General features: G+C 40.0%; 1 protein-coding gene across 3 annotated transcripts in view; it reads left to right on the plus strand.

Annotated features, from left to right (window-relative positions):
* Positions 1-12,732, plus strand: part of dennd2b (DENN domain containing 2B) — a 47,682-nt gene that overhangs the window by 12,131 nt on the left and 22,819 nt on the right. For all 3 annotated transcript variants that reach the window (XM_083919364.1, XM_083919362.1, XM_083919363.1), the window contains exons 2-4: positions 4,858-4,956; positions 8,622-9,881; positions 11,475-11,620. In XM_083919364.1, the coding sequence (XP_083775490.1) occupies positions 4,883-4,956; positions 8,622-9,881; positions 11,475-11,620 (1,480 nt within the window). In that variant the 5' untranslated portion in view covers positions 4,858-4,882. The remainder of the gene's footprint in view (positions 1-4,857; positions 4,957-8,621; positions 9,882-11,474; positions 11,621-12,732) is intronic.

Raw genomic sequence — 12,732 nt, forward strand, 5'->3', positions numbered from 1 at the left:
ACTTGATCAATAAGAATTTTTGAAGAACTCTAAGAGTCTAGAGCTAAAAATGTTCATCCTAGGAGATATTGGGAAGCATGCAAGTATTGGCAAAGTTTTTTGTTTATTTGAGAAACATACTGTAGCAGTTTCTTAAGTGAAACAGTAACAAATTATAGGAGCACCCTCAGGCCAAAATGTGCCCACATACATTAATGTCTGTTTGTGCCCCTCCTCATTCTATAAAACATCAAACATTTTAACACCAATAAATGTCAAATACACTGAAGTATGTTTACATGCACATCAGTAACTCAAAAATGGCCTTACCCTGCTTAAGGGAATGATCGGATTATTGAACTTCCGCTCTTATACATGAGCAGGGGTTTAATGGGAAAATGATGGCTTACAGCTTTTTTTCCGGTTCACCTTTGTCAAAATCCCAAACAGCAGACTTTTGGACAGAATTACGACCGAAACGGGTCTCTTTGGTAGTAATGTTACTTGCCGTTGCGAAGTTTTCCCTTGGTTTAAAGGTAACGCTTTATTATTTTTGTTTTTTTCACGTTCACGTCCTGGTTTGTTCTATTTCCGGGTCAAAAGCCACGGCTGCGGAGTGGGGAGGGGGGACTTACCCCGGCGCATGTGCAGAAGTGAAACCCGACAGTAACCCGGAAAGCTGTTTACATGCATGAATAATCGGGGTACTGAAGGAGTTCTCTAGGTCTGTTAACCCCGGGTATGAGAACTCCAATTTTAACCGGGCTACAGTGTTTACATGGTGTTTGGGACTATAATCAGGTTTTTAAACTGCATGTAAACACACTGACTGAAGTGATTAAAGAAATCAGCATGAAGCGGTTGACTTCTCACTGTTGACCGTTAGCTCGCCTTTGGCTCTAACTCTCAAGAGAAAATTGGTCTTGAATCTGGTTGAATGCACTTTAAAGGTACTCTAGAGCTTTCTTGTTTACAGCCCATGATTTTGTGTTGGGAGATGGTATCAGACCTCAGGAAGTCAGTCGGCTAACGCCTTGGTGTTTACACTGCAAAGTCCATCCTGGGCCTCTGTTACCCATTTCTTTGATTGTAGCTTTTCTCTGTCCAAAAAATTGAATAAAAATGAATTCATACAAATAAACATTTGTATGAATTGACACAATTTCAAACATGTTACAAATTGAAATGACAGAAGCTTCATGGATTCAATCAATGAATGTCACTTCCAAATCCATACAATTTTTTTTCAGCAGCTATTAATCAGAAATAATATTTCACACAGCTGTGTCTGAATTTTATGTAAGCAGAATATTTTAATTTGGTTTAATTTAAAATAATAATGACATTGTATTTCTCAAGTTCTGCTTAATTTCTGTTTCATGTGGCTTTCCAAACAGTGTGTTTTCACAGTACAGTCCCCATTTCAATCAAGTAAAAGTAAGTAGGATTTATGGAATTAATTTGACAAATATTCTAATTTTGGGACAAAAGTCATGTTGCAGTTAAGTACCTCTCCCTCTGAGTGTAGACTTGACCCATTGGTTATTCGTATATTTTTTTTTAGCCTTTATTTATTCAGGAGGAGAACACCGAGAGCAATACTCTCTTTTTCACGAATGTCCTGCTCACATTCACATAGTTACACATTGGACACTGGAACATTCAGGGTTAACGACCTTGCTCAAGGGCACCTATATTTATCCTGCCATTCCCGGGGATTGAACCGACCCTGCTAAAGTATTTTTAACCACAAAAAGTTCTCTGCAGAAAAGGTTTGGGAACCACTGGATTAATGTATGGGTGTAGACTTTTATGTTTAAATCCTGCGGTACTGTAAGCATGCATCACTTTGATGTTTTCTATGAAGAGTTGTAAGCAGGACAGGACAACATCATTCATTAAATGAAAATAATGATGCCTGCCCCGTCCTCTTAGAACAGTCCACAGTCACAGGAAATAGCTGACAGCAGGAATGCTCCCTCTCACTCCTCATCTGTCTCTATAGGACTCAACTCCACTACTGGTTGGCTGGCTTCTTCATACAACAACTTCCTGTAAATAAGCCATGCTGCCAAACACCCTCCCATCCTCCACCTCTGATCTCTAGGGATCTCCATTTGACCTCCTTATGCACCAGAACAATCACTTTGAGCCTTCTTGAAAGGGTCATTGCTGCATTTAAAAAAAGGGATTTTTAGGGGCAGTGGCCAACAGTTAAGCTAACTGCTGGTCTAATTTGATGATTAAGTCCTGGAAATGTTTATTATAAGAAAGTTGACTTTTCACAGTGTTAAATAGAGCATATTAAAGGGACACTGTGTAGTGTTTTAAGTAAGTTATTACCTCAAATCATCGTCTTAATTCATAAATAATTCCTCAGTGGTGTATAATTACCTTTGACTTATCCTCCTGAGCGAATCATTTCTTATCTGTATTTTCATCGGACCGGTTAGCTCTATGGATGCTTCCATGTCTTTCCAGTCTATAAAAAACGAAAAGAGCTACGTCGTGCCGGTAAGGCTAAACACGTCACACTTGTTCTCTTCAACGTGACTGGAGATGGAGCTCAGCAAGACGTGCTTGTCACTGCCCCGGCAAATTTGAAAGCCTGCACTGCACTTTTGTTCATAATGCAAGATCAGACTTATGCAACGCCACAGGAGAAGGAATCCCCGTCGCTAAAAAAGCAAAAAAGAGAATTAAAAGGCAACATGGGGGCGGCCGGTTGCTGAGTGGTTAGAGCAGTCGCCCCATGTAAAGAGGCTGAAGGTCCTTGAGGCAGCGGCTGCGGGTTCGACTTCGACCTGCGGCCCTTTGCTGTATGTCTCCCCCTCTCTCTCTCACCCCATTTCCTGTCTGTCCTATATAAAAAAAGACTAAAAAATAAAAAATAATCTTAAAAAAAACAAAACACGCTTAGAAAGGGAGGTGAGGGTGTAATCAATTGTGTTGTAATCTCTGACTCACCACTAGATGCCCCTAAATCCTACACACTGCTCCTTTAAATTAAATTTATGCACAATCCATAAGTAATGACAACCTGCATAATGTGAGAGCATGCTATAATCAGTTCCGAGCAATTCTTTAAGCACTATCAACAAAATGTTGTTCACCTTATATTATGGTAGAGGCACAAATATTAGTGTTGGATATCACCATACCATGGCAAGAAATGATTAAACTATCTGCACGGCTACATATTAGATATATATATTGTTGGGGGTAATATACGGACCAATTTTTGTTTATCACAGATAGATCTGCGTTTATTTACTGATAAGTAGAAGTATGACATAATCACACAGGAAAACAGTACAGAAATGCCACAGATATGAATAATTTAGAAATGGTGTCTAGTTTGTCCAGCAGAGTGCACTGAAGTTTATTTGTCAACTATTTATCAAGTGACACACTTAGTCAATATTGTGAACACATTAAAAAAATCGTGTTCATTTATGTAAAAAAAACATTGGGTTGTATATCGGTATCTTATTTTATGAACTTAAAATATCGGTATCCGCCTAAAAAAATTCCCAATTGTCAGGCTGCAATAAATATCACTAGAGATAAGTGAGCAAACACATCAAAGTGGTCAATTATAACTCTGTGCTCTCCTGATTTATGTCCTTATTCACGGGGGAGCAGCCATGTGAATAATGGCATTCTTTTTAAATTTACTGTCTCACTATGATCCAAATGTGATTCCGGACCTCATTTCTATATTGTTAGTTTAGCTGTATTCAGTGGCAGCAAAGTAGTTATGTGTTGTTTGATGTGAAAATTTATTTTTTAAATGGAGAGAAAGCTGTGCCTAAAGAGCTTCTTTGGCACAACACTGTCTACATGCTGTTAGTTTAGCCACTTTGTTGAAATCCATGGCATGTGTGGAGAAGTGGGTTGCTTTGTAGGATTTCTTTTAAGCTTGCCTTATGAAAAGCTGTCAACCACAATAATAATAATAATAATAATAATAATAATAATAATAATAATAATAATAATAATAATAATAATAATAATAATAATGGAAGTTGTGTCAAGTCAAGCTAATATTGATTATAAAGTTGTAGCAATTCTTAATTGAGTCCTATACAAATCCTATTGTTATTGCTGGAACCTGTGTTAATTCTTTTCTGCCAAAGTTAAAGGTATAATATATTTACATGGCAACACCAGGCTAATCGCAAATGCATATTTGTCTGGCCCTCACAGTTTTTATTTTCAATTTTCTACTTCCAAGGGGCAGTCAATAGTGCAGAGCTGAATACTTTTGGACGCAATTGGACAGACTTCCAACCAATCAGACCCATGAAACGTGACCTACAACCAATGACATAGCGGTGCTTGCTCAGTGGAAAACAATGGTGGCTGCGTGACAAACTTTCTAAAATTAAAGCTAACCCAGCTAGCCAAGAACAGCGTGAGAGTGAGCAGCTATCTGATTCCCAACTGCCACTTTGTCACACCCCTCCCCATCAGCATCACATACTGACACACAGAGCACAAGGCATTGTGTCTGCTTTACCAACATACATAAAGACAAAACCGAGTTGGTACTGCTGCAAAGCCAAGTAACATGAATTGACTTGTTCATACTGATGGCACACCCAAATTTGTTTTGGGTCCTGGCTGTGGTTTTACAGGAATATTGGCTGTATTTTTTTTCTGTGACACTGATTAAAATCAGTGTTCATGACAGGATTGGATCCGTTTGTGAATCTAATAAGTCTAATATTTTGGTAATAGTCTGATTTCCTGATAACATTTTCAACAACCTCAGAAAAGTTTTAGTTAGCAGTAAGAGGTCCAGTTTATTTGCTTATTGAAATGCATGGAATGCTGCTTTGTTGAGTGTTTCACATCCTTGTGTTTGTCCATCAGGTGAGTGGGCGGTTTGCAGACAAACATGACTGCCAACAAGAGTTCGAAGGCTGTGCCTCGTGCAGGAGGGGGTAAAGCTCCCCGGGACGTGCCTGACAGGTCAGTGACATCTGGGAGATCAGGGGTGGGCTGGTTAATGTGCACTTCCGATCATGTCCCATGGTTTCAGGGTGTCCGACTGAAAGAGACACAAGTGCTGCACTTATTTTCAACCACATCTTTCTCATTGATGATCAGTCTGTGGTAGTTTTTCTTTTTTTCCACTCATGGGAAAGAACGGCTGATGATTCTCTGACATGATAAGACTTCCAAATCTTTTGCAAGTACGATCCTGTATCCTGGACAAGGGCCCCATCCAACTCTGAACTGTGAGTAGAGAGCTGAAGCTTGTGTTAGCATGTTGAGAGCTGACAGTGTCCTGGGAGAGAAAAACAATCTATGGGAATGATATCTGATATTTAGATTTTTCGTTTTTACAATTTATCATCCTTTCCGTTTTCTTAAACCAGAGTGTTCTTAGGAACAAGCAGACTGGTCTCATCTCAAATACAGTAGTTACACAAGATTGTTGTACTTCACAGCTGTGAAATCCAGTCAGACAATGTCTCAGTCTGATGGCTGCTATCGATATTCTTATATATTGTAATGCTACATGACCGGCAGTGTTTCTTATTCATTCTTTCCTCATTTTATGTTCCGATGAGGCAGCTGTGTTTAACACCCAGAGGACAATATTTTATACACCGCAAAACATAAAGTAACCTGTGGCAGGTGGTTTTTGTAATTGCTTGCGGTCTAAATTACTCCTACATTAAGTGGCAAACTGCACAAATGTTAATCATAATGATAATGTTCTGATATAGATAAATGGCCTTCATTTGCTGGTAAATGTTCACCACTATTCCCAAAGTAAATTTGTTGATTGTAATTGTGAGGAAAACACTCATACACAGTAGCACAAAGCTCTCACACCCTGCCGACTTCAACCCTCTAACATGATAACTGTGCATTTAACTTCAGCCTCTTTTGATACACTTTTTGCTGTTGTATTAAAGCCTTATTAATAGCTTGCTGTCCTCATCGACTCATGTTACCCAGATTCTCGAAGATCACAAAGAAGCTTTGCAGCTCCAATGTTTTAACAGATGGATAGAGATTACCTGTGTTGTATAATGCAACACAATGCATTTCCCCAGATTATGAGATCAACCAGGGAGGTGTTTATAGGACAAATTACTTTGTGTAGCCTCAAGTGACACACATGGCAACATGCGGGAACATGATGGAAAAAACAATAAAAGTAAAAACAGAAAACGCAGGGTGTGCACAATTCTTGTTCTGTGAACTTCTGTGAGGAAAACATTTCAATGAGTGTCCTTCACCTCAAAGATCACAAGTAATTACAAAAGCAATTCAGAGAGGTGTTTGAAGTGTGTGTGTGTGTGTGTGATTGTGTGTGTGTGAGTGTGTCTGTATGTGTGTGTCTGTGTGTGTGTGTAAGGGAGAGAGAGAATTCACATTCACTAAATTTACTTAAATTTACTGTAAGCAAATAAACACCCAAAACTCCTGAAATAAAATGTGTGCCGGATTAGAGTTTTATCTGTGATGATGCATAAACAAGTGCTGATGAAGGGGAAAGTTCACATATGTTGAACTATGATGCAGGGATATGACAGTATATATATCAGCAAAACTATTTAAAAATGTCTATACATTATATACCTTTGTACATAGTTTCTATCACAATGACGAAAAGCAAGCAGACGAACTGCGATATGACAACGTTTACGTCGTTCGGACAACGCTTTATATTCTGATCTTCGCACATTATATTCCTTTTTTCACTTAAGTTCTTAATAAAATGAAATACATTGAATGAAATAAAATAAGTACTTTTCAATGGTCAAGTATTTAACGTATACAAAAATAGGCTGTACCATGTGGTTATTTCATATAGACTATTTATTATTATATTATCTATATCGGGATAAAAGATTTTGGCTGTGATATCTCCCAGTCCTATGTTGAACTTTAAAAGCCAAAGTGCTGTTTGTGTGAGTCTGCTCCCTCCATCATGGTCAGTCAGAGGAAGTGGTCTGTGGTTAGCATGCCCTGGGAGCCTTAGTGAAAGCCAGAGGGCAAGGTGTGACTGGCATCCAGCTCTTTGTACTGTACTGTACGTGTGGCCGGCCCAGCTGAAGCTGACTAGACTGGACTTATTTTTCTAAGCATAATACAGACCACCAGAACCCCCTAAAAGTCCCCAGGCCCAAAATAGATAACAATTCTGCACATATTTGTCTTTTGTGTCTAATCAAGAGGCCTTCATACTGCAATGTACATTTTATTACAGAATAAGTTGTAATCTTAGCTAAATGAGGCCATTATATTGCAAAGTCTGTGTTACTCAGTGGCTGATTTAAAGTTTGCGGTTGATTAAATCTGCTGCTATGTAAACACAAACAACACATTTAAGAGCAGTATATAATGTAATAACTGTGTGTGTGTGTGTGTGTGTGTGTGTGTAGGAGACTTAAAATAAGATGTTAACAAATATGGTGTGTTGTGTTTTAGGAAGGGATTGTGCATTTGTTGAGCCTGGGACAAACAATATATTTCATTGTTTGGAATGTAATATTACTTGTAAGAAATTGTCTTCTTATCTGAAAAATGGTGTTTCACCACTGTAGCAGTATTTTGCAATGATGAAACAACCAAATAATTTAAATGCTTTATAAGAACTATCACATCATATTCAGTGATTCCCTGTTAACCAAGCTGGAGGAAATCATGTTAAGTGTGCTTAAAAATACTACAAATACTACAAACTAGCAGCAAAAACTTTCCAGACATCAGCCGTTGTCTTCGGGGGAAGTAAGATAAGATGCATCGATCATGCTTGCAGCTTGCAGGTTCCTAGCTGTTGTAAAAAAAAAGTCTCCCCACCCTGGAGCAGGAGGAATGAAACCAGGGAAGGGCAGGTAGGTGGGAAGCGAGATCTGTCCCAACCTGCATTGTTGGATCATCGTCCGCAGCACTCAGCTTCCTCCTCCCATATGCTCCCATAACGCTTGTTATTCCGACCATGGCTATGACATCAGATCTCTCAGTGCTTCACTTTCGCAAGACTTAGCCAGCTTCCAAGTCATGACAAGGTTCCTGAAAGACTATGAGTAGCACAGTGTCAGGTATGTACAGGGAAAGTGTGTCTCTCTTTGGAAATCTGAAAGGACGTGAGCACCGTGAGAAAGTGTCTGTGTGTGGCTGGTACAGTCAGCAGTGAGCGTGGGACCTAGTATCACTTAGAAAAGGCTTCCAGGTCCAGAGAGGAGCAGTGAGACTTTTACAGGTAAGACCGCTGTAATAAATCTTTCTTGGCACACGGCTTTCTGTGGCAGGTCCACAGTGATTCTCCTCAAGTGATTTTGAATCTATGGAAAAATCCACAGTGGCATTTTAATGTAGTCTGTGTTTCCTTTGGCCTTTATTTTAATCTCATGCTGCCAAAGACAGAATACTTTCCTGTGGTTATTCTGAATAAGTGACTCAAGTTTTCTTTCATCTTGGAAATGCATTTTCAGCTGATTCTTTACCGTTCTCTCCCATCTGAGTTTTTGGTACTGTTAGTGCTGCAGCATTGAGCTGATTTGTTGGCAGCTCATATGATTGCCCTCTTTTGGTTTATTAATATCATTTATTTTTCACAAAGAAACTTTAAATGTTTACAACGTTTGTTCACATTTTTCTCTGTCTCGTTTCAGGTGCCAGTCTACATCACCGTGTCCTGTTCTCGCTGCCAGTCAGGGGCAGAGCCAGCAGCCTCTCCTCAGCGACGGTGAGAGCTCTGGGAAACAGAGTAGGTACGCCAGGACTGACGGCAGGTTCCTGGTACGTGCTGGCTGGAGCAGCAAGACCACTACCCTTTGCAGTGGTGCGTCTCTCACAGGTGACTCTAATTTCCAAAGCAATCTCACCAAGTCAAAGAGCATCAGCTGCCTGGACAACAGGCTCTCCATCTATAAGCCTCCGGGTCAAACCAAGTCCTACCAGGAAAGCCAGGGAGACAAAGAAGGTCTCTCCCTGGGAGATGGACTAAATGGTAGGCCCCTGAGTTGGAGCACGCTCTCACTGGGACCTTCCTCTAACCAAAGCCACAAGCGCACCCTCTCTCTCACCCGCTCAGTAGCAGGTGTTCCCCCCACCACTATCCGCAAAAAGATCTCAGAATGGGAGTGCAGGAGGGTGGCTCTGCCTAGGATGAGCTTGTGTCTAGATAAAAGAGGAGGAGAGCGTGTAGGCGGCAGTGAGGGCTGCCCCAGCCTGCTTTCTTCTCCCTGTAGCGAGAAAACGTTTGACTTTAAGGGGGTTCGCAGGATGAGCACAGCTTTCTCAGAATGCTCCTACACAGAGGAAGAGGAAAGAGTTTCAGACAAAGACGGCCTAGGCCGCTTCCAGAAAAGGATAGGCAAGACAGAGTCCTCAGGAACTTTTGTACGTTCCCTGTCTGCTCGGAAGGAAACGTCAGCAGTCCTCAACAGGATACAAAAAATAGAGCAAGCCCTGAAGGAGAATCCCAGCCCATCCCCTCCACGTTACCTGAGTAATTGCTATGCTCCGGACAAGATGAGACAAAAGTCTTTTGTGATAGGTGATGACTTGGACAGCACATGCACCAGTAAGCGCAGCAGCATTTGCTCAGTGGCCACGGAACCAGATGCTGTTTTGGTGCCTGATAAGCTCTCTAAACTCAGACAAAGGTTTAGTGTGAGCTCAGCCAGGTCTGAGAGCCCAGAACCTCCGGGCCAACAGACCTCTGTCAGCACACCAGTCAACCCCTTACCTAAGCCCAAACGCACTTTTGAGTATGACGCCAAATGGGACCAGAAGTGTGTGTCTCCCGCCAATGGACTACCTCCAAACAGAGCCTCTGAGTCTCCCCCGCCTCTGCCCTCGACCCCTGCACCCAGCGTGACAAGAACGGTGAAGACCGAGGAGAGCACCCCCGTGAGACCCCAGGACAGGTGAGAATATCAGTGGGCTTATGTCTGAAGACTGTTTTTCTGTGAAAGTCAATGTAAAAGTCAATGTTTTGTTTATCTGCAGATACTCTGAGCTAAGGTATCAGAAACTGTGGATTGGTGTATCGATATTGCGTGTTAGGAATTTATTTAGATGGCTTCAGAAAGTCCTTTTTTGGAGTTAAAAAGTTTCTTACATATATCTTGTGAGGAATTTGGATCACAGGCTAAGTGTTTGCTTTGTTGGTCATGTACGTTACTGATCAGTGTTCCTGGATCTTATCTATTTTTTTAGTGAGGATTGGAAGTGTCGAATCAGGTTGTTTTGTTTCTTTTTAGAGCTCAGAGTTCCCCAGCTTTCCTAATTCAATCGAACTGAATAATGTAATCATAGGGTTACCATGAGATAAATGCCTACTGGAGATCATAAAAGCAGTTAGAACTAAAAATAGCATTGGTGATATATTGTACACACCATTTGAGATGTCAGATTTTTTAAAGAAATTTATTTTGGTCCATAAAAATATTTGGTAATTTAAACACACTCGTGGCAAATCTACAGTATATTCTTATTCTACTCACACTTTAGCCTGTAACTCAATATACCCTGTAGAGTAGAGCAGAGTAAACTTTACTGTCCCAGAGGTAAAATTTGTCTTGGGCACAGTGCTACAGTCTGTTGTTTCATATGAAAAACATCACAAAAACAACATGAACACAACTTAAAGTTCAAAAAGGCGTGCGTATTTTTCACATTGCTCAGTTGCACTAAGATTTAGAGTTCAGCTGCCTGATGGAGGCTGGAAGAATAGCTTCAAGCTGTTTGATTTGCACTCTTGCACACAGAGTATTCTTCCTGATGGTTCATATTCAGAGAGGAGGGGGTGTTGAGAGTCTGCAGTATCCTTTTGAAACCAGTTAAATCTAACCCTGGATTATTGTGCCCTTTTTTAAACTAAAATATCAGCTGGATCTTGGATACTGTAGGCTTCCCCTTGTTTTTCTTCTTAACTTACAGCTCTCAGACGTCCTCAGTTTGAGGGTGGGGCCTCTACAGATTAACTACATGTAAAATGAGGATGAAATCCTTAAATGTTCATCCCTTGGACTCTGTGTTTAGCATTTGTGTGGCTCTAGTAATTTTAGACCGAGCTTAAAAGCCAAAAGCTGTCGATGGCATGACATGACCATACCGTAGATCCCTGCACTAATGTAGCAAAGTACCTCTGCAGTGCCTTGATATGTGGTGTGTGTCTTATACTGTGCAGGGAACACTCAGAGATAGTAAGATATCTGCATGTTTACTTTTTACATATCAGGAAGTTCCTTGTTGTTCATGTATTTTTTCTGGGGTTTTTTGTGTTTTACAATTAGTTGCTACTCATTTGAAGTTGTTTTTTGGGGATACGACATAACTTTAGACTTACTCTGTTCCTATTTGGCAAATGTAGAAGATGTTAAACCGGCCGTCTGGACTATTTTTTACACCAGCTGGACATTTTCCGTTTATCTGTCTCCAACTTCCTCCTTGTAACTCTGTGTATGTGACTGTTAACATCTTTTCCCATCTTGTTCCATTTCTTTATTTCTTCCCAGAGAGTCGTGTGAGTCGGAGGATGCTACGAGTGTACCATCTTCATATCCGTCCTCACCTACAGAAAATGGCACACTAACCACAGGCACAAGGAGTCGACCCAATTCGAAAAGCACTTTAGAGGAGAATGCCTATGAGGACATAGTAGGTAAGCACACTGGTTCACTAGTTTTGAAAACAGGAAAAAAGGACCTACATGTCGCTTTGATCTTTTGCTGGTCTCCGTCTAACCGGGGTCACGCTTGGATACAATTAAGAGCTGAGATGATGAGACAATTAATCTATAGAGAGAAAATGAACAACTTGTTTTGATGACTAATAGTGTAAGTCATTATCTTAAAGGCAATAACTAAATCTTTCTGATTTCTGCTTCTTGATTGTAAATATTAGCTGGTTGTTTTTGTGTTATATGAAAGTAAACTGAATATCTTTGTGTTTTTGTCCAAAATGTCAAAATAAGACATTTGAATATGTCAACTTGAACTTTGGGATATTGTGGATGTACATTTTTTCACTGTTTTGTGATATTCTATAGACCTAACAATTATTTGATTAATCAAGAAAATAATATATAATATAATAATTAATGGATAATGAAAACAATTCTTAGTTGTAGCCCTTTCAGTACAACTCGTACCAGGGAAATCATGTGATTTTAGACACTGGTTATAAGCGAGACAGTGATAGTACATTTGTAATCTGATAGTTTGTTTATTTCAAAATGTAATTAAAGAATAAACCCCTCAAGATGCACCATGATGTTTTCAAGGGTGTCTTCAGGTTACTTTGCAAAGGTCCAGAGGAAGCATTAAAGATAATATCAGGTGAAACTGCAGCACTGTGAGGGACTGCAGAAAGATCTTTTTGGACATGTAATGACATGTTTACTATAAATGAAAAAGTACTGACTGATTATCTTGTATCTATTATCTATGATCCAATCACAGCTGTCATTACAGTTCCGCAACTGGACTGTTGCCTAGCAAAACATAAACATTTTCCTGTGCACTAGCTTGCTACTTTGTGTGAGCTAGGTTTGCAAATAACCGCAGGCCATCAATATATACATTTCTGTCTATGTTGCCATTTATTGTTCACCCTGTGAAATAAGTTGTTGTCAGTCGCGTTGGTGGCATGTGTGATTCTGTTAACAGTTGATGAGACTGTAATATTATGTTGCTCAATAGTTTCCTGCTCTCCAGACTTTATTCAGCTCACTCTTAACGATCCGAATGTCAATATTTGGCTTATATTTTTGAG

Source organism: Echiichthys vipera (assembly GCF_963691815.1).
Source record: "Echiichthys vipera genome assembly, chromosome: 1".
NCBI lineage: Eukaryota > Metazoa > Chordata > Actinopteri > Perciformes > Trachinidae > Echiichthys > Echiichthys vipera.